Source organism: Elgaria multicarinata, chromosome 14 (genome assembly GCF_023053635.1).
Source record: "Elgaria multicarinata webbii isolate HBS135686 ecotype San Diego chromosome 14, rElgMul1.1.pri, whole genome shotgun sequence".
Classification (NCBI taxonomy): domain Eukaryota; kingdom Metazoa; phylum Chordata; class Lepidosauria; order Squamata; family Anguidae; genus Elgaria; species Elgaria multicarinata.
In genome coordinates, this window is record NC_086184.1 from 3,265,171 (window position 1) to 3,288,184 (window position 23,014).

Here is a 23,014-nt window from a genome sequence, read left to right on the forward strand (position 1 = left end):
CCCCACCCCCTTTCCCTCCAAACACCAACCATTTGGTGTTTTTCTGGCTTTTGTACAGTTTCCCCACCATCTAAAACAGTTGAAATGCTTCTCCTAAGACTTAAGTTACTGAGTTACTTTAAGCTAAAATATGCTGGTGTTTGGGGCATTTCGGCCCCGCCCCTTTTGCCTTCGGCCCCACCCACCACTGGAATGCACCTTCCCCCGGAGAGCTTCTCCAAAATGGAGGCTCTGAACCCTTGCATTAAACTGCTTCCCAAGACAGCTGTTTGTGTGCAGCAAACAGGAGAAGATTTTCTTCATGCCACTGCAAACTAGACACCCACCCTGGCAGGCCTTCTCTGTAGCGGCACCCAGCATCTGGATATTATTATTATTATTATTATTATTATTATTATTATTATTATTATTATTATTATTTAAACCCTCTGTCATGTAGTTCGGGAGGCAGAAAATGAGACTTCTTTTAAACACCTCCTGAAGACACACTTGCTCACCCAGGATTTTCCAGGGCTGTAAATGAATTCATTGTGCTGCTCCATTTTATGGATCCTTGATTATTATTTTTTTACCGTAGTTGGAAGTGTTTTTAATGTTTTTAATGCTGTGGTTTAATGTGGTGTTTTAATGTGTTTTTCATATTGCATTTTAATCTTGTGAACAGCTGAGAGATTTTACTATAACCAGCAGTATATAAATGCCACAAATAAATAAATAATAGCCCGGTCCAATAGTAGAACCTGGGGTCAATCCATGAAGCTGCTTGCTGGGAGACTCGGGACAAATAATATTTATTTATTTATTACATTTATATTCCGCCCCATAGCCGAAGCTCTCTGGGCGGTTTACAAAAGTTAAAAACAGTAGACATTAAAAAAGTATACAAAATTTTAAACCATCAAAAACATAAGAACAACAGTATAAAAACAACAACATCCATTTAAAAACAACAGTTCTGGGGTCTGTTAAAAGACAAACTTAGTGTTGTTAAATGCTGTTAAATGCCTGGGAGAAGAGAAAAGTCTTGACCTGGCACCTAAAAGATAACAGTGTTGGTGCCAGGCGAGCCTCATCGGGGAGATCATTCCACAGTCGGGGGGGCCACCACTGAAAAGGCCCTCTCCCTTGGAAAGGAAATAAAAGGAAGTCCTTCTTCACACAGCGCATAGTTAAATTACAGAACTCACTACCACAAGATGTAGTGATGGCCACCCATTTGGATGGCTTTAAAAGGGGGTTGGATAAAACCCTGGAGGAGAAAGCTATCCATGGCTACTAGCCCTGATGGTTGTGTGCTACCTCCAGTATCCGAGGCAGTAAGCCTGTGTGCACCAGTTGCTGGGGAGCATGGGTGGGAGGGTGCTGTTGCACCATGTCCTGCTTTGTTCATCCCTGGCCGATGGCTGGTTGGCCACTGTGTGAACAGAGTGCTGGACTAGATGGACCCTTGGTCTGATCCAGCATCAGGGCCCTTCTGATGTTCTTATAGCTATATTCACCTAAGTGACCATTGCCAGCATTCTGAGAAGCACAAGAAGATATGGGACTTGTTTCCTGTGCTTTTCAGAAGCAGGTCTTCCTCTATTCCATCCTGATTCCTGCCCATGGGTCCCTGGGGATTTGAGAGACTGGAGGATGCCACAGGAAAGATGGCAAAGCTAATGGCCTCAGCAGGGTTTCGTAGCAAACTCCATCAGAGCTGACAATGGTTTCAGTGAAGGCTGGGTTTACAAGGATCGCAACCGCAGCAGATATATGACTTGTTTCAAATGTGGTAGGAGCCTGTGGTTTGAGCTTCCAGTACAGCATGGTAAGAAGAAGGAGAACAACAAAATATAAAACTAATGTATTAGACGTAGTCAGCATTTCAGAAGTTCCCATTTAAAACCCATCTTGCAATTTTAATGAGAGAATCATGTAATCATGTCACAGTACCCACAACAAGCGGGCCAATTTCTTGCTAGGAATTACAGCAGGACACATCTCAGTTAGGAGGACTCAGCAGACTCAAGCACAAGAGACTAGGGATGGTGGAGCTACATATCAGAATTGCCAGGATCACACCAGGAATGGAGAAAGCTGGAAGGGGTTCATTGTGTCATATGTAGGGAAATCAAAGGTTCTTTTTAAAATACACGTCTGCGCTTCTTACTGTCCGAGAAACACAGGAAGGTGGTTCCCGTTTACTGCAGAAAACAGGAGAGGTTGCAACAGGACTTACCAGGAATGAGCCCATCCTGCCTGAGGGGGACTACATCTCAGTGCTCAAACCCCTGTTTTGTATGCAGAAGCACACCCCAGTTTCATGCCTGGCACCTTGAGTTAGAAGAATCAGGCAGCAAGCAATGAGAAATATTTCTCGGTGCCTGAAAACCTGGATGCTAGTCAAAGTAGACAGTCCTGGGATAAATGGGCAAAGATATTGACCTGGGAGAAGGCAGATTCCTATATTCTTTTATAGCCCTTTATTAACCTTATCTATGGGTGAAAACCGCAGGCGAATCCATGCCTCCAGTCCATATTCAGCATTCTTTCCACCTGAGTGAAATGCAAAATCCTTGTAGACACAACCCACAGCTCTCCTATCAATATGATTTTCCTGCTTTTACATTCAGGGTCTTCCCAAAAGAAGCAGCTAGCCAGGGTCAACAGCTGCTGTTATCCAAAAAATTGCATTAAGAAGAAACATAGAAGGCATACCGAAAAGGAAAGAAAGAAACCCTGTCATTTTACATAAAACTAATACTTTCTGACAACAGAATTCAGAGAGCAGTAGTTAATAACCTAAACCAAAGAGAAAAATAAACACCTCTGATGCTGGGTTTTTTTGCCTTTAGGGTTCAGTTCCTCGAAGATGAACAGCGGCCATGCAACACTCTCATGTTGAAAACATTTTGAGAGAGTCTTTGTTAGCACATTCCAAATCCTTCTTAGCTACTTCAAGTTCAAACCAAAATCAACGTGTGCATTTTCCCTCTCAAAGAATTCCAGTAGCATTCCAGGTTGAACACAGGATCAAAACAGAGGAAGCAGAAGAAAAGATGGTACAGCTGTGGAAAACCAATTTGTTGTGATTTCAGCTAGTGTGCTCAGGTATTAACATTGAGAAGCATGTCCATGCACCTTCCTAAGATTTCTAAGGCGAATGCTCTCATTCCATTGAAAGGTCTTAATCAACAGAATGCTAGAAAGGAACCCAAGCTATCCCAAGAACTGGGTCTTTGATCTATCAGCCTCTGCTAGAAATGACCACATACAAGACTTTCTAGTAATGATCTGCAGCAACTGGTGTACACAGGTACACTGCCTCTGATACTGGAAGAAACATATCACCACTGTGTCTAGTAGCCATTGATATCCTCCTCCTCCAAGAATTTATCTAATCCTCTTTAAAAACCATCCAAATTGGTAGCCATCACTACACCTTGTGGTAGCACCATCCATAATTTTATACCCCTCTCCCATGTCCCCCATCACTTCCCTTTGTTCAAAGCTAAATTCTCAGGAAATGTCCACAGACAGGCGTGTGCTATCATATGGCAGTCACAGGATCACGTTTTTCACATGATCTCATAAGGCATTGTACCAAAGGCGGTTATTTGTGTAATTTTTTTCCAGGGCCATATTGGAATATGGTAGCAATACATGAATACTCAGAAGTAAGGTCCACGGAGTAGTAGTTGTTGTTGTTGTTGTTGTTGTTGTTATTATTATTATTATTTGTATCCCGCCTTTTGCCCAATACTGGGCCTCAAGGCGGTATTGCAAAGTTTAAAACATACATTATGTTCAATGGGACTTCCTCCCAGGTAACTTTACGTGGGATTTCAGCCTTAGATTTTCCAAATACAGCTGACACCTAACTCAATGCTCTTCCTTAAGAATTTTATTTAAATACTGAACCCAACACAGCTCATAATCCTGTTATATGTGCTGGCAAAATTCAGAATAATATATACAAAACATTGGAAAGCAGCAATAACATCTAAAAATATAGAATATCTCAACAAGACCAGGGATTTATTGACAACTAGCCTAAAAATAGTCACCAATTACCAAGTGATCTGTGTAACATGGAGACAAATGCTTTCTGGTATAAAACCTAATATTGTTGATGGAGTAATGACTCAAGGCTCAATGTATCTCCTGGTATGTTTGCAAAGTATTTCAAGCCATAGAAGGCCTTTGTCCGTCTCTTTGTACATTGCATTTAATTAGATTTTATGGTTTACAAAAACACTTTTCAGAGGCAATGCCGTGATAGGAATCAAGAGGAAGCTATGCTTCCTCTCAGTTACATCTCTAGACTAACTACGTGCAAAACCTGTTCTTCTCTGACATTTCTACAAATTCATGTTCATAGGATGACTTTAGAACTGGGGCACCAAGTCAGGAAAGAATTTAGGGCTGGCAGTGGGCCCAGGAAATACCCATGATAAGCCAAGCATGTTATATGACTTGCTAGCTGACCCTAACCACCAGGACTGAAGGGCTGAAGGGAAGGAAACCTGGTCATTCTTAACTTAAGGCTGCCTTGTTGAGTCCACCAACCAATAGTGCTGGGAGGATGAAAATATTCGCCAGTTCAAGGATCAAGGCAAAGAAGAAGAAGAACCAGAAATTCCAGCGAAACCACAGAGAGATTCAAGGTGTTGCTGCATGCAGAAGCAATGAACCAAGGAGGCCAGAAGAGATTGTCCAAGAAGGCTTGTCAGTTTCAAAGTGAGATTGAGATGGGAGAGAAAACGCATAAATCTTCTCAGCAACTCTTCTTCAAGCACTCATTCTCAAGGAAGGAAGAGTTCTAAAGAGCTTACATAATGGCTATGATTCCTGTCCACAAATACTGATTTTCAATACGCCTTCTGCTGGGGAACATACAAGACCCAAGTCAAACCAACTGATCCAGAAGTTCGTTCTAACTACTGTGTCGATAAAACGAAATTATCGTAACGCTATCCATAGGCATTATCCTGACAGCATTGAAAGAACCTTCAGAAAGTTTTCAGGATTCCTAGCAAGGGCTCCTGATTCAGGTAAAGACCTATAGTGCTGCAGGGGGAAACATACAGGTACTCAAGGGATAAAAAGCAGGTGAGAAAAATTTAATTGGGAAAGCAACTTGGGAGGAAAGGGTTAACTCTCCTTTCCCTAGCGTATCAGTCCCAATCCAATTTGCCTCCTGAAGCTTTTTTTTAAAAACTGTGGGCGATCCAATCATGCATCTCCAACTATCTCATCTAGTTGCACCTTATAATGTTCTCAGTCAAAGTAAAACACCTTGTAAAAACAAAAAATGCATCTGGCAACCTTATCACTAGTGTTTATTCCACACCTCATACTTCACTGTGGGGGAAACCCAAACTACTGACCTGCTTCTTCTATAGGGGGCAAACTAAAGCTTGAAATTGAAATCCGTTGTTTAGGTTAGTGGGATCACCTATAAGCAAATGTTACTCTTTTCCCTGATCCTGAGAATATGCTGCCTGCAACCTGCACACTCTTACATTTATGGCCTTCCAGCCTGGAGCAATAAATTAATAAACAAAAACTATCCTGTTTTTTGTTTCATTTTTATTTTTGTAAGCATGATTCAATTTCAACATACCAGAATTTTTAGATGGAAAGAACTGACAGACAGATTTGCACGCACACACACACACACACACACCTAATTTGTGCTCTCTCTCTCTCTCTCTCTCTCTCTCTCTCTCTCTCTCTCCATAAATATATATTTTAAAAATGTAAAAGCCTTCCTGAGACATCCTGTTACATAAGCTCTTTTCCACAGCATCACAGAATTCCAGCTGGATGGCAAACGCCATGCCATCTGACGCCAAGAAAAACTAACTTAGGAATCAACAATGAAAATTTCTCCCCTTCCAAAGGAGCTTGCGGGTTTGAAAAGCCCTGGCATGACAGAAACCCAGTGGCTGTGTGAATGTATTTACATTTTGCCAACAAACGGCACCATCAGATCCAGTTCTTGATGGCTTAACTCTTTCAGAACCCCATGGAGGGCGAGAAAGTGAGTGCATGAGAGTGAGTGTAGGTCTGAAAGGCATGAGCAATGCAGCATTCTGGAATTCAATTTACGAGTGTTCATGAACTCGTCAGTTTCCTTGAATCATGCAATGCGTTTTCCAGATGAGCTGTACATTAATTCTCACGCGAGGCAACAGCTTGCATTCAGCAGTGAGACTGTTTTTCCTCTCTCAGTGACAACAAGGATTAAGCGATTCCAGGGATGCCTTCAGACTTCTAAACCCTGTAAGAGAAAAATCACGTGCCAGACAGCCGCGACAGCCGTAAAGATCTGGAGCAAACGAGGTTGCAAACAAACTCAGCCACCGCTTCCTTCCCACCTGCTCTCCCATAGGGAAACGCAGGAAATGCAAAGGGAGGAACGGTCTAGTCCAAAACAGGGCCACGTGATTGTTAACAGGCACTGGCCGATAGGGTCATACTATGCCAATCCGTTTCTGAGCCCAATTCAAAATGCTGGCGTTAACCTACAAACCCTAAATGGATTGGAGTCAGATCACCTGGATGGATGGACGTCTCCCTCCACAAGTGTTTCGTTGTAAATAAAAAGGCAGACACAGTCAGTGGCTGGGTGGCTAAAGTTTCATATATGGCAAAACCGATTAAAAATAACAGGTCTGTTTTGAAACGTTTATATATAGAAACTTAGCATTTGTACTACTTGTTAGGCAGACAACACCATAATAACGTGCATGGCATAAATCACTGGCAAGATCCAGGAGGGAAGTGGGAATCCCACCAAACGCAAAAAAAAAAGGAGGCCGTTCAAACTAGGGCTGTGCACGGACCCCCCGATCCGCTTCGGATCCCGATCCGCAACTTTCGGATCAGGTCCGCTCCGCTCCAGGCCGATCTGCCAGTGGTCCGCTTCGCTTCGCTGTGGAGCTCCGGATCCAAATCCCACAATTATATGGAATTCCCCCAAAACAAAATCTATAGCTTCGGCTGTTGGACAGTATAAACATGCAATAAATAAATAAATAAATAAATAAATACTTGCGGGATAAAATCTACCCCCCTTTTTACCTCCAAAATTGGAAGGAAGCTTGGGGTATGTCAAACTTGCCAGGGGACGGTGGAGCACTCACTAGGGTGTCCAAACTGTGGACCCTTGAAAAAATGCACAGGGGGTTGGAGAGAAAACAGTTGAAGAATTAAATCTCTAATATCAGAAATGGTTCTGCCCAGATCCAAACAACCTTAAAGTGGACCTACTTTCCTAGAACTGCAATGTCAAAGAAAAGCCAACATTTATTTGAAGTGTGTTGAACAAAACAGCTTTCAACATCCATACACCTGGGCACCCAAGATGATAGTGACGACAACGACAACTACATTTATGTGTATCCTGCCTTTGTCTGAATATTGGAATTCAAGGTGGCTTTACAAATTTAAAACGTATACAATGAAAACATATAAACAGAAATATAAAGAAGTTAAGAACATAATTAAACCTGCTCTAATATTAAAACATTTAAATCACAAGTGACAACTTTAAAAAAATCCATTGCATAAATACAGGTCCATATTATTAATTTAACTGCACGTGCCCATGGTCTCAAAAAAGATGATGATGATGATGATGATGATGATGATGATGATACATAACAGCAGCAGTAGTAGAAGCAGCGGCATTATTTTTAGTAGTAGAAGTTTCATTATTATTCAGCCCAACAGAACGTAACCTTAAACAGCTCATCATCTGCTGTGAGCAAAACAGAGATTTGCTTGACAAGTCGGTTAAGGACGCTAATGGGCATTTGATTAAAAGAAGATAGTAGGTTCAACATCAGAACAGCTTTCATTTTTGGTTCTGCAGATAGAATCCAAGTGGTCTGTGCACACATTTATGAGTGGTAAGGCTCAGAAATGGCAACAGGCCTGTTTCCTCTGGCCCAGCTCAGCTTCTCATTTACAGTTCATTACAGTTTCCAGATTTAACACCTGGTCCAGGGATGCTTCATGGAAAATAAAGGGAGTTGGCAGAACCCCCCAAGTTAATAGCAGCAATATGGACATTAAGATTTACAGCCTGGGCATCAATAGCTTTTTATTAGTAGTACTCTGGTTGAGGGGAATGTCCAACAAATGTTTAGGACTTAATAGGAATGACATTTAAATAAAAAACACAGTCAAAGCAAAAAATAAGACTGATGTCATATTTTTAGAATTTGCATCCCTGATTTGAGGATTCAGCCCCAGCTTTGTCTTCAGTCTGATTCTCTTCTTCTCACTGAAGTCTCCCAAAGAAGAAAAATGGCTTGACTAGTCACTACACTGGCCAAGATCTGTCCAAATTGCTTCACCACACAGACCAGGGCCTTTGCCTTTGATCAAGCAACCACAGCTCTCAGGGCCAAAGTCAGCTTTGCAGAACCTGAGAGGCCAGATTAAGAGAGATCTTTTCAAAACCTCAGCAATTTTTGCAAATTAAAGTTCCTAGCCCAATCTCAGCTATTTGGAAAAAAAATCCCATAGAAATTGTGGTGCACATACAGTGAAGGTGGGCAAAAGGTGATCTGAAATCAACTTACATTAGGAGTTCATCAAGCCCCTTCTTTCAGGTCTTCTGGAAGCCTCTGAAGTTCCACCTGTTTTCACTGGCCTTCCCATTGTCTGTGAGCTGTATGTCATCTGGTTGGTTGGTTTTTTGTATGTGTGTTTTATAGTATTTTCTTGAATATTTATTTATTGCTTACCCAATTTCTTCGATTCTAAGACACACTTTTTTCTCCATATAAACATCTCTAAAAATGGGGTGCGTCTTAGAATCGCGGGTGTGTCTTAGGAATTTTTTTCTGTTGGTGGTACTGAAATTAGTGTGCGTCTTACAATCGATGGCGTCTTACAATCGAAGAAATACGGGTATTTCTATAGCTTTGTCTGGGTGGGTTTTTTTATCCTGTATGCCACCTTAAGAGGACTCTACCCTTAAAGGTGGCCTAAAAATAATTTTAAATAAATAAGGCAGAACTCCAGATGTTTTGGACCAACTCCCAGAAGCCCCTGCCAGCATGGCCAATGGTCAAGAATGGTGGGAGCTGTAGTCCAAAACATCAGGAGATCAACGTTCTGCCCAGCCCTAATGGACAAGACTCTGATGGACAAGGAGCCCGTCTGTTGGGTCAAAGGAATATTCCACCCCCATCGCCATTTTAGCCCATCCAAACTGAATTCTTATATTACAAAATCTGCACAAGGAGTCAAGATAGTGGGCAAACAGAGGGCTGTTTTCACTGCCAGGGAAAGAACACTGAAATGTACATTCTAGCAAAAATAAAGCAATCAAGGAGGATACCAATGTGTTCCACATTAAATCTGTTTGGGTGGTCTCTCATAGTATGGGACCATCATACAGGAGCTGCTCACACCGCTTCTTCTAAAGAAGGCTCCATGCCTGACATTGTTTTCATCTCTCTAGCACCACTTGCTTATAATGAAAGCCTTATCTTTTGTACTGTCAGCTTTGTGACTTTGCAATATGCAGCTCGATCCTCCAAGATTTTCCTCCTCCTTTCTGTTATCTTGATCTTTTAAACAAGATAAAAATTAGAGGAGAAGGAACATTTTTTACAGGATCTCCAAACCATACACCCTCAGATGTTCATCTTGACTTAAGAAGAAGAAGGTAGAAGCTTATTTGCTCTGTTCTATTTTGACAGAGTTGCATAATCTGCGTTTTAGGTTGCAGCCGTCTGTCTGGGCTACTTTAAGCATTGATGGGTTCCAGATGAAACACACCCAACGGCAGATGAATTAAACCGATAGTAGGTTCAATACACTTAGAGAGCCAGGCTGTCATATTCTGACATTATAAAGATTGTTATTAATAATAATTTTATAAAGACGTGCTTTAAAATTAGCAATTCCTTTCTGCTGTGCTGACAATGGCTGCGCTGTGCTTCATTGCTACAACAGTTCAACTGCCTGCACAAGGCTCCGGGGCTAGCAGTACTGCCACACCTACGTTGACTATCACACCTACCATGACTAACTTCCTAACTGATTCTAGTCATAGAATCATAGAATCATAGAATAGCAGAGTTGGAAGGGGCCTACAAGGCCATCGAGTCCAACCCCCTGCTCAATGCAGGAATCCACCCTAAAGCATCCCCGACAGATGCATGTCCAGCTGCCTCTTGAAGGCCTCTAGTGTGGGAGAGCCCACAACCTCCCTAGGTAACTGATTCCATTGTCGCACTGCTCTAACAGTCAGGAAGTTTTTCCTGATGTCCAGCTGGAATCTGGCTTCCTTTAACTTGAGTCCATTATTCCGTGTCCTGCCCCCTGGGAGGATCGAGAAGAGATCTTGGCCCTCCTCTGTGTGACAACCTTTGAAGTATTTGAAGAGTGCTCTCATGTCTCCCCTCAATCTCCTCTTCTTCAGGCTAAACTTGCCCAGTTCTTTCAGTCTCTCTTCATAGGGCTTTGTTTCCAGACCCCTGATCATCCTGGTTGCCCTCCTCTGAACACGCTCCAGCTTGTCTGCATCCTTCTTGAATTGTGGAGCCCAGAACTGGACGCAATACTCTAGATGAGGCCTAACCAGGGCCGAATAGAGAGGAACCAGCTACCCACACCGCTCAGACATTTGTCCTGGCTTCTCCTTCCTGCAGAACACCATCATCCCTTACAAAAAGGTCTCCAAATGATGCCTGCGTTTTACATGCGCCCATATAAGTATATATAAGAACTGTAGCTTTAAAAATTGGTGCCTGAGCTGGCTTTTCTCTTCCTCCCTTCTTATCCCCATTTTCTTGTGGGTCATGTTGTTTCGATTGTAGACCTGAGGAAAGAGACTGTCTTGCTACTGCTCTGGGAGCCTTTTTAGCTAAATAGTGGAGTAAATATGCTTTGAATCAATGAATAAATAGTGGGTTAAAAATACTTTAAATAAATATAAACGAGTTTCAATATATTGCCTTGAGTTGCAAGCACACATCATCTACATGGGGTTAGGGAGGGGAGTCTTTCTGGGGGTGTATTTTTGTTTCTTTAAGGGACAACCCACACTTTTCAGCCTCCTAGCCATTTAAACCACCCACGTATCAACAAAATCATGTAATGAAACAATGGGTAGCTAACATCATAGCACAGGAAGATTCCGCCTCCAGTTTAATAATACCTGGCTGCCAGTTCTGAAAACAGCTCATGCCACTGAAAGATATTTGGATAAATTGCCCAGGAAAGAAGCACCATAAAATTAAGTTCCCAACTATGGAAATTGCATTCTCAAGGGAAAGATATACCAGAATTCCAGAATTGCTTGGGTTGGTGTTCCTGCCATGCAGGCATGGTGGAAAAATTCTGTTGCCGCCTTCTGGGTTGTAACTTTTATCAGGCTGCAAGATAACACGGGATTGGTGTCTTATTTTATCAAGAAGAGGGAGTGTTTGCTGCATAAAGTGGAAATGAAGGACTGTCAGAAAATATTAGGCATGGGGAAGTATGAGCTCTTCTCTGAAGTTGGCAAAGGAAACAACTGCTGATTCTGGGGTCTTCTCCCCACACACCCCTTTTTTTCTTTCCATTTAAAGAAAAATAATAGTTTGGTTTGGAGGGCTTTTGGAAGGTGGGGAGGATATTTGTCTTTGTAAAGAAATGTGGAAGTTAAGAAAGACAGGCAGCTCAACTTCCTGACTGTTAGAGCAGTACGACAATGGAACCAGTTACCTAGGGAGGTTGTGGGCTCTCCCACACTAGAGGCCTTCAAGAGGCAGCTGGACAAGCATCTGTCGGGGATGCTTTAGGGTGGATTCCTGCATTGAGCAGGGGGTTGGACTCGATGGCCTTGTAGGCCCCTTCCAACTTTGCTATTCTATGATTCTATGATTCTATAAGAATTTGTGAAGAGTTTGAGGGCTTCTTCATCTGATGTTCCTCTGTAGCTGACGCATGCCTTTCATTAACCACTAACTCCTCTTAGTTTTGTACTCTTAAATACCAATGTGGGATCCCTGTATATTGATATGTTTTGTTGTATGACACCCCCCCCCTTTTCTTTTTTGCTTTTGGTTTGTTGTCTGTTGTTGTTACCTTTGTGTTACAAATGGTAACACACTCTACTATTCTATGATTCTATGATGCCACAAATCTCCTGCCTTGGATCTAGGGAGGAATGAAACCCAAATAAGATTTCTCCCCATCCAGGTGGGCACTCAAAAGCTGAATAAAAGTGAATGGGAGGAGCAGCCCACCCAAGGGTATCCTCCACCACTGCAAGAAAATATTGATATTTATATCGCCAAAGGACATATTTGCCATGTGCAAATAAAGTGACATTTTATGACGACGGTGTGATTTGAAATGAAGCATTCTCTCTGGTGTGATATCACAGCCTATCAATATAAATGAGAAAGAACTGTGATCAAATCACCTTTATTGCAATGCAGATCCTTTAAGCGCTTCCTGGAATGGCCAGCATCATTTATCAAGTAACTTTGCCTTTTCAAGTAGTAGCATTCTTCATCAATTTCAACCTCCACATTTCTGATGGTAATATGGAATACTTCTCTGAGTATTACTTATTTTATTTTGTGAGAATTCATCCCGCCTTGCATTACAAGCATATAGACTTCCAAAGCAGCTAAGAAAATAATTAAAACTGCCAATCAAACCAGGTATTAAACCCCGTAAGGGCAGCAAAAAGAAAAGAGCAGAAAACATTCAAACAGCAAGAGCAAAAGAGGCCAGAAGACCTCAAATAAAGCAGGCACCAGGTGAGTGTTCCTGGGAAGAGCGTTCCACGATTGGGGTACCACCAAGAAGGCCCCATCCTGGAGAAGGGGGGCTCAGATCATAGCGACAATGAGATTCATTTGGGAGCAGGTGGCCTTTCACATACGATAGTTCAAAGGTGTATAAGCAACACTTTATGGGCATTCTAGCTTTCCATATTAAAATATCCAGATTGTCCATTTTAAAGGCACATGTTTGCAGTTGTTGTTGTAAAATATCACAATATCCAAAGCTATATTTTCAATTACGAAGAAACTCCTAACTGCTGCCTATCAGATTTCACACATCCTCAAAATCCCCTTATTTTAGTATCCTTGATGTAATGCGCTGCTTAAAGCCATACTGTTTGCTTGAATCATAGTACATTGATTAATTGCCCAAAATGTTTTCGCCACGACCTCCACTGCCATTACATCAAGCAACCAAATGAAAATATATACCTCAAAAGATAAATGCTTTGTGGGAAAGCTTATGCAGTATATCAAGAATTTTTAATAAGCATATTTGCCTTCATTTGGAAAGTGTGGCTTCAGAATACTATATACTTTTCAAAATATTTTCTATTAAATACAGATTTGGTTGGGGGCTCTTTTCCCAGAAGAAGAGGAAGGACAAAAATCTTTCCACTGACAAGCTGAAAGAAGAGACTTGACTAAAAGACGTCTTTGGCAATCACATTGTGTGGCTGGCATATGGTGAAGTTCACTCAGCATGCGAGCTAGAAATAGTGCCACAAAAGTGCTGGTCTAGGCAAAGGTGCCATGGTGACCTACATACCACTTGTACTATATGTAGGGAGGGACCCTGTGTGTCAGGCAGTCCATAGAGAACACAGTTACAGAAGGGATTCCTAGCAATTATGCAAAGTTAAGGGTGCTTCTGCTTCCACAATAGCCAAACGTTATTTTCACTTGATCCACTGCTAGCGCATGTCCCACAGTCATTGACAATAACGATGTGCCAATTGAACTTTCCGTTAGGAAGTCTTCCAGCACTCGGTGCCAGATCTCTTCTAGAAATTGACACTCTTGTGTTACTCTCGAACCTAACACACAAGTTCGTAAGACAGGTGGGAATGGCAGAGGGCACAGCCTGGTTCACACAGAATGCTGACGCATGGTATGGATTGTTGAATTCTAGGTCGTTGTGATGGGTGAATGTGGCCATGCTAACAAACCATAGGTTTTGGCCATGAACAACCTAGAAAGGAAACCCAAGGTTGCTTATTAGGTTGTGAACTCTGAACTGTTTAAACCATGAGTTGTCATTACATGCTAACCCTGTACCATGGGTTGTACACGTGTTATTTTGCTAGGCTACGGAGGTGTTGGGCAAGGATGGTAAAAAACACAGAAAACTAGCCACTCTATATGCCAGTACTACAGCACTGCAAAGCCATTTGGGATACAAGAAGGGAACAAACGAAGAAGGACGGAAACGAACAAGCCAGGGATAGGGAAAATAAACTTTAGTTTGTTCAATTGCCCTGAGTAGGGCAACAAACCATGGGTTAAATAAACCATAGGTTAGTGCTATGTGCTAACCAGGACAATGGCTCAATTCTGACGGCACATCAAAACATGGCTTACACTAACCATGATCTAGAACCCAATTTATGGTCTGAGCTTCGTAATGTACAACAGGAAGCTGTGGTTTAGAGCTGCTTGTCTGCTTTCACTTTCCATCTTCTCAGCGTTCATCTTTATAAATGTACCCTGAGTGCCATTTTTTGGTAGAAAGGTGGGATATAAATCAAATAAATAAAACAAACAAATAAATTCACTCCCATCTCCATGGTGCAGCATGCTCTGGAAGTAGAGTGACGACCAAAATTATGGTTTCTCAATTCAGAGAACATACCAAATCCTAGTTACCCGTATTTCTTCGATTGTAAGACGCCATCGATTGTAATACGCACACTAATTTCAGTACCACCAACAGGGGAAAAAACCTAAGACAAACCCGCGATTCTAAGACGCAGCCCATTTTTAGATATGTTAATATGGGGGGGGAAAGTGCATCTTAGAATCGAAGAAATAGGGTAGCAGAAACTATAGTTTGTAAGACCACTTCATAGAATCATAGAATCATAAAATAGTAGAGTTGGAAGGGGCCTAAAAGGCCAACCCCCTGCTCAATGCAGGAATAAACCCTACAGCATATTTGACAGATGGTTGTCCAGCTGCCTCTTGAAGGCCTCTAGTGTGGGAGAGTCCACAACCTCTCTAGGTAAGTGGTTTCATTGTCGTACTGCTCTAACAGTCAGGAAGTTTTTCCTGATGTCCAGCTGGAATCTGGCTTCCTGTAACTTGAGCCCATTATTCCGTGTCCTGCACTCGGAGAAGAGATGCTGACCCTCCTCTGTGTGACAACTTTTTAAGTATTTGAAGAGTGCTCTCATGTCTCCCCTCAATCTTCTCTTCTCCAGGCAAAACATGCCCAGCTGTTTCAGTCTCTCTTCATAGGGCTTTGATCTATGGTTTCAGGTTCTGGTATGCTGGCCAGTTGCAAACTACTGTTTGCCAATATAGACATCACATCAAACCAGAATTAAACTTCCGAAACCATGGTTTGGTATAATGCATAAATTAAGTCAGCGGCTTCCCTCTTTCCCTAGGATGTGAAAGGAGCCGTGCCAACGTCTACACCTTCTCTCAACATGCAGGAGCATGGAATTAGGGAATACAGGAAATAGGAGGCAAGGGACACACAAATCATCATTGGACAGCAGGGTGAGCGACTGCAATGCAGCACCTCAATGCTTAGTCTTATTGCTGCTTTACCAGAAAACAGCTGTTTCTTTGCAGGCCAAGATCCTTCCATTGATTATCTGAGAGTATTCCAAGAACCCCAGTAAACCCAAACCCAACTAGATTTTGCATTCTTGTTATCTGCAGGCGTTAACCACCTCCTAAGCATCCATCCTTAGTGGGACAAAAAGGCACAGACGTTAGCTCTTAAGAGGGCTTTATTGAAGCTATATGTCAGTTTATGTTTTTTCTTAAGTGGAGGGATATATACTTTTACGAGCAGCAGCAAAAATTGTTCTAGTCCTGTGCATTTCAACATGAGCAACGTTCAATCTTTGAAATGATGCATGTGGAAAACAAGAATTAAATGAGCTTGGATACAGCAGCCAAAAGAACCAGACCAGATACATTCCCTGTTTTCAGCTGATCAGAAACAGAGGTCCAATCTGTGGCTATCGTGAATACTTGTACAACATCTGTGTTTGGAGATGCAGTTATTATTACCAGTCGGTTTTATTATTTCAAGCACTTTCTCCATCAGGAATGTATGCTACACCTGGGTATGTTCTCTAGCAGCAAAGCTAACATGAATTCAGAGTGACATCCTGAACCAAAAACAGAACTTGGGATGCTTCTACAGGGGAGCCATCGAGACCATTACAACCCTAATTAGTCCTCAAGGAACTTGCCTTAAATAGAAGCTAGCAAAACATCTGCCTGGAGGTAAGAGAAAACAAACCAGCTTCCAACATCTGCAGAACTGCAAAGCTGGAATTTGGTCATCTGGGGCAGCCGAACATCCTTCTAAGTGTAATTTTGACTGATTTCAGGATTTACAAAACAAACCCACTATGTAGCCATCAGTTTCTGATGCCTCCCATTACAACAAATGGGAAATTGGTATGCCGCACTTTCCTAGTCCTTTATGTAGACCGCGGTCGTGCTAATGCTAAGCCCCTGGCACACATCGCTTGCAAGAGACAACGGGCCTCAATCTTCCTCCTAGTCCAATCCGATGCCTCTTTCAAAATGATTTCTGTGGGAGTGACGGAGATTCCAGAATCTCAGAGCGCTTCTGGGAAACAAAATCCATGTTGTCCCTATTATGAAAGGGCAACTAGCAAACACCCTCTGTAAGTCTGCACTTAGCATGATACTTGGCAAGAACACATCAAGTGATACATATAACCCTCCCCACAAATTACGAAACGGGAAATCATTTTTATCCATATATGCTACACATTTATCTGATTTATCTTCATCTGTCTTTCCCAACCATCCAAGAACAATGTGTCTTCTTTACTAACGTTTTTGTGTCCAAGAACAATGTTTAAAATACGTGCTCATGGCAAGAGATCCAAGCCCCTAAGGGGGCGTATACTCACAACGGATGCCGTAAATCATGAGAGGGTCTAGCTGCTTCTTTCCATGCTTCCCCTGTCCTGAAAGGTTAGAGATGGCCTGGATTTCCCGATGGAAGAGGTAATCAAGCAACGTCAGCGCCATCTTCTCAGCTGTGCGGCAATTGGTGCTGATGTGGAGCATGTCTGCTGGCGTAATGGGGCAGCGCACCCGCATCTCAGGGTTGTTTTCATCTCCAAGCCACGTCCCACTGGGATAATCCTCTAAAACACACACACACATTTTATTATTATTATTATTATTTATTTACTTATTTATTTATTTATTTATATAACACCATCAATGTATTTTCTTCTGCTGCCCCTTACGCCTGGAACGCTCTTCCAGAACATCTGAGATCCACAAGTTCAATCGCAGCTTTTAAAGCTCAGCTAAAAACTTTTCTTTTTCCTAAAGCTTTTACAACTTGATGCTGTTTGGACTTTATACTGTTATACTGTTAGTTTTACCCTACCCTGCGCCTGTTTACCCTACCCAGTGCCTGTTTGCATTCTCTTCCCCTCCTTATCGCTCTACTATGATTTTAATAGAATGTAAGCCTATGCGGCAGGGTCTTGCTATTTACTGTTTTACGCTGTACAGCACCATGTACATAGATGGTGCTATATAAATAAATAAATAAATAAATAATAATAATAATAATAATAATAATAATACATGGTGCTGTACAGAGTAAAACAGTAAATAGCAAGACCCTGCCGCATAGGCTTACATTCTAATAAAATCATAATAAAACAATAAGGAGGGGAAGAGAAGGCAAACAGGCACAGGGTAGGGTAAACAGGCACTGGGTAGGGTAAAACTAACAGTATAAAGTCAGTACAAAATCAAGTTTTAAAAGCTTTAGGAAAAAGAAAAGTTTTTAACTGAACGTTAAAAGCTGCGGTTGAACTTGTAGTTCTCAAATGTTCTGGAAGAGCGTTCCAGGCATAAGGGGCAGCGGAAGAAAATGGACGAAGCCGAGCAAGGGAAGTAGAGACCCTTGGGCAGGCGAGAAACATGGCATCAGAGGAGCGAAGAGCACGAGCGGGGCAATAGTGTGAGATGAGAGAGGAGAGATAGGAAGGAGCTAGACAGTGAAAAGCTTTGTAGGTCAACAGGAGAAGTTTATATTGGATTCTGAAGTGAATTGGAAGCCAATGAAGAGATTTCAGCAGTGGAGTGACATGGTCAGAGCGGCGAGCCAAGAAGATGATCTTAGCAGCAGAGTGGTGAACAGAAACCAACGGACTGATGTGAGAAGAAGGAAGGCCAGTGAGAAGAAGGTTGCAGTAGTCCAACCGAGAAATAACCAATGCATGAACAAGCGTCTTGGCAGAAGAGACAGACAAAAATTTTATGTCATATGAGTGGTTTTTTTAAAAAATAAATCGCAAACTCCAACACTCAGGGTTTCCTTTTAATTCCCCAGGATATTTTTTTGAGGTTATAGTAACATGCACACTTATTCGTATTTATTAATCTAGTTAATGCGTTTCTATCCCACCTTTGCGTGCAATTCTGCGTGCCCAAGGTGACAAACAATAAAAACTCCAGACAAAATCATATTAACAGAATAAAATAACACTTTAAAACTAATGTCTAAAATACACGCAACACAATGAAAAATAAAAACATAATTCCCAAAGGTCTGGTGAAACAAAAAGCTTTTCATTTCCTTCCTAAAGAACAGAAGGAAACCAGCAGTGCAAGAGCATTCCACAAGTTGGGAGCTACCACTAAAAAGGCCCTGTTCCTTGTCTCTTTATTTTAATTATATGCCCAACAAAAAGACAGAGTAATACAGTTAAATCATAGAAGTATAATCCCCCACAAAAGGAAATAAGCGTTAAATATTAATTGCCTATATGAAGCACTAACAAACACAAAGTTGAAAATAAATGTTCTCATGTCCCTACTCTGGCCAAATTCAGGCCTAACAGGAAACCATGGTTTCCTGGTATGTGAAAGAACCATGGAGAGCCCCTCTCCCCCCTCTCTCTCTCACACACACACCTTCCTTCTCTTCCCCTTTTGCAGCCACAAGGAGATTGGAAGTTTTCACTTCTGTTTTTAAAACAAACCACAGTTCTATGTGACTCTGAACCTGAATAACCGTGGTTTGTTTAAATTATGGTTAGTAAGATCAAGCCAGGTAGGACTAGAAATACATTTAAATAATTTTAATATACAACCAACAAAAAACAGACCAAAAGGACATCATCAGATGGACAATGAAAAGGTTACCAACCTGTATACACAAAATACTACTGCAAGGTAGACAACCTTCCCTGTATAAAGGTTGTAAACTTTATGAATTCTGAAGAAGTCAGTGTAGAGATACAATGGTGAAAAAAGGTTTGTGAATCCTAATGATAATTATACTAATTCCATAGTTTTACCATGATTGCCTTTGTGAATCAAAACCAGTGCATGTCTAAATATCCAATAGGGTTTATATTAACCAATTTTCACAATAGTCTTGTGAAATAAAACATAAGAACATAAGAAGAGCCCTGATGCTGGATCGGACCAAGGGTCCATCTAGTTCAGTAGTCTGCTCACACAGTGGCCAACCAGCCATCGGCCAGGGATGAACAAGCAGGACACGGTGCAACAGCACCCTCCCACCCATGTTCCCCAGCAACTGGTGCACACAGGCTTACTGCCTCGAATACTGGAGATAGTGAATCCCTGCTTGTATCATCTCAATTAAAGGCAATAATTAGAATCAGGTGTTGAATTAGGTAGATCTGCAGGGGTGAGTTTGGGAGAACCCACCCTATAAAAGGATCTGAAATTTTGTGAGTTTGGTCTTTGCAATACAGTTGTGTGGAAACATATCATGCCATGATCAAAAGACATCTCTGAGGACCTCAGAAAAGCAGTTATTGCTGCTCATCAATCTAGAAAAGGTTACAACCATGAATTCTGCAGTGTATGAGAAGATTATATTATTATTATTATCATCATCATCATCATCATCATCATCATCTCCCGCCTTTTGCCCAATGCTGGGCCTCAAGGTGGTCTAGTCAAAGTCTAGACCTAAACCCCATCGAACTGTTACGGCAGGCCATGAAGTGAGCACCCTCAAATGTCATGGAGTTGAAGCAGTTCTGTAAGGAGGAATGGTTACAGCTACAGGAAACACTTACTTGAAGTCATTGCTACTCAAGGAGGTGCCACCAGGTAGTGAATCTAAAGGTTCACATGCTTTTTCACACATGGATATTGAATGCTGAATCAGTTGCGGATCAATAAATGTTGAAAAAAGCATAATGTTTGCGTGTCATTTGTTTAAGCAGATCATATAGGATTATGGGGTTAGATTAAGATGTACAGAAATAACCATTTAGGTTGGAAATATGTAACAATCCTAAAGGGTTCACAACCTTTTTCTTGCCACTGTAAGAGGACGTTGCCAACGCTTAGAGCTGAAGAAAAGCATCCTGAGAACTTGTTTTTCCCTTCTTTTCACCCAATGCTTAGAGCTGCCTGCAAGAAATGGATGTCATCTTACTGACGCATCAAATGCAGACGGATGAGTCACAACACTCGTGGGAACAGGGCTGCTGACTCAGCAAGAGCTGGGAAAGTGCAGCACATAAGTGGCAGTGAGTGGTAATTTACTTGATTAATTACTAACAGGGTATATTAAAGGAAGTCACTCAACTGGAACCAAAGCTCCAAAATGGAAATAGATTTCCGTTTTCTTTCAGACCTCTTGAATGGTAGTCTGCGTTATTTCCTAAACATGTCATTTACCAAATTGGCAGGCCCATCACTGAAAATGAATCACCCGTAGCTCATCTCCCAAGTACATCTTCTTGCTGATCGAAGCAGAGGTCAGCAGAAGAAGCAGAATGCCTGCCCTGTCTCAAAAAAGGATTCTGTACAGCAGAAAATATGCAGAAAACCAAAATAATCAAGGGATTCAAAGATGTTCCTTATAAGAAAAAGCTAAGGCGTTCAATGCTCTTTAATTTAGAAAAAGATGACAGAGGGGAAACGTGATCATGGCTCATAAAGTTACACATGGTGTAGAGAAAGCAGATCTAAGTTTTTTCCTCCTCTCTTATAATAGATTTCGTTCTGGTCTCTGTACTGATCTAGTTCCCCACTCGCGAGTTCTTAATGTAAGTTAATGTGATTTTTCTATACTATCCATTTTTAACTTACTTATTTATTTTAGCTTATCTTTTTATTTGTTTTTATTATGTGGAATTGTGATGGCTTATCGCTTTTAGCTATAAAGATTTAATTCATTCATTCATTCATTCATTCTGATACTCATTTAGCTTATCTAAAGCCCAACGAGTATCAGATGACACAATAAAAATCCTCTCTTATAATACTTATGAGTTACTCTGATTGGCAGTAAGTTCATGGTAGACAAAAGGTACACTCTATTTGGCCCTGGTTAGTATTTCGTCCAGTTCTGGGCACCACAATTCAAGAAGGACGCAGACAAGCTGGAGCGTGTTCGGAGGAGGGCAACTAGGGTGATCAGGGGTCTGGAAGCAAAGCCCTATGAAGAGAGACTGAAAGAACTGGGCATGTTTAGCCTGGAGAAGAGAAGACTGAGGGGAGTCATGAGAGCACTCTTCAAATACTTAAAAGGTTGTCACACAGAGGAGGGCCAGGATCTCTTCTCGATCCTCCCAGAGTGCAGGACACGGAATAACGTGCTCAAGTTAAAGGAAGCCAGATTCCGGCTGGACATCAGGAAAAACTTCCTGACTGTTAGAGCAGTACGACAATGGAATCAGTTACCTAGGGAGGTGGTGGTCTCTCCCACCCTAGAGGCCTTCAAGAGGCAGCTGGACAACCATCTGTCAGGGATGCTTTAGGGTGGATTCTTGCATTGAGCAGGGGGTTGGACTCGATGGCCTTGTAGGCCCCTTCCAACTCTGCTATCCTATGATTCTATGACTTTCTTCACACCACGCAGCATTAACTGTTGGGATTCACTGTCACAGCGTGGGGTGGTTGCCACTGGTTTAGATGGCTTTTAAAAGGAATTAGACAAATTCAAGGAGGAGAGATCTATCAGCAGGTAATGGTCATGACAGTTAAACAGTGCCACTCAGTCCACAGGCAGTGGTGCAAGCAGGGCTGGACCTGCAGGCCAAAGTCCAGGGCCTGCAGCCCGGGCAGCCCCCAAATAACCATCCAATGTCAGTACCTGGACGTGACAAGAGTCCAGTGCAACATCCTTTCTTCTTATTTTTAAAAGCGTTTTATTGTCAGGGGAAAGCAACCTGGGCATGCGCATGGTTACAGGTGCTCATTTTATTCTTTTTTACTCTGAAAACATACTATCCTCTTCTACAGGGAAATGGTGCTTCTTCCCAACTAAGCGTGTTTAGCATTAGGTCAGCAGGAGATACCTCCATTTTATTCTTGGTTATGATATTGCCCATTTTAAATGAGAAACTACACGTGCTCAGAGAATCCTTCTTTAAACAGTTTTTTAAATAATAATAATAATAATAATAATAACGTTCTAACATATCAGGAATGTAGAAACAGTTGTAAAACGGGATGGTGTTGGCGGAGGAGGAGAGAGAAAAGAAATGTTAGCTGTGCACCTTGCAACCTATGTAATACATGTGGCTGTCTAAAAGGGGGGGCACAAGTCCATTAAGTCTAGGGTCTAAAATTAGGTACCTGCATCACGGTTCAGAGATAGTTTGTCCCCGAATACCAGTTGCTGGGGGGGGGGGGGGGCGCAGTGGTGCAGTGGGAACCAAACAGATGGAAATGGCTACTGACTTTGTGCTTTGCTCGTAGATGCCTTCTCTAGGGTGACCCTATGGAAAGGAGGACCGGGTTCCTGTAACTTTAACAGTTGTATTGAAAGGGGAATTTCAGCAGGTGTCATTTGTATATATGGGGAAACTGGTGAAACTCCCTCTTCATTACAACACTTAGAGCTGCAGGTGCCCTGCCCTCTTTTAAATCTGGTCACTCTAGTATAGCTCCTGCAGCTTTAACTGTGGTGATGAAGAGGGAATTTCCCCAGGCTCCCCATATATACAAGTGACACCTGCTGAAATTCCCTTTTCTATGCAACT

The 23,014-nt window shown here is 41.9% G+C and overlaps 1 protein-coding gene across 5 annotated transcripts in view; it reads right to left on the minus strand.

Annotated features, from left to right (window-relative positions):
* Positions 1 to 23,014, minus strand: part of BANP (BTG3 associated nuclear protein) — a 194,120-nt gene that overhangs the window by 102,020 nt on the left and 69,086 nt on the right. For 4 of the 5 annotated variants that reach the window (XM_063141298.1, XM_063141295.1, XM_063141296.1 and 1 more), the window contains one exon: positions 16,919 to 17,158. In XM_063141298.1, the coding sequence (XP_062997368.1) occupies positions 16,919 to 17,158 (240 nt within the window). The remainder of the gene's footprint in view (positions 1 to 16,918; positions 17,159 to 23,014) is intronic. The other variant, XM_063141297.1, reaches the window with a different exon arrangement.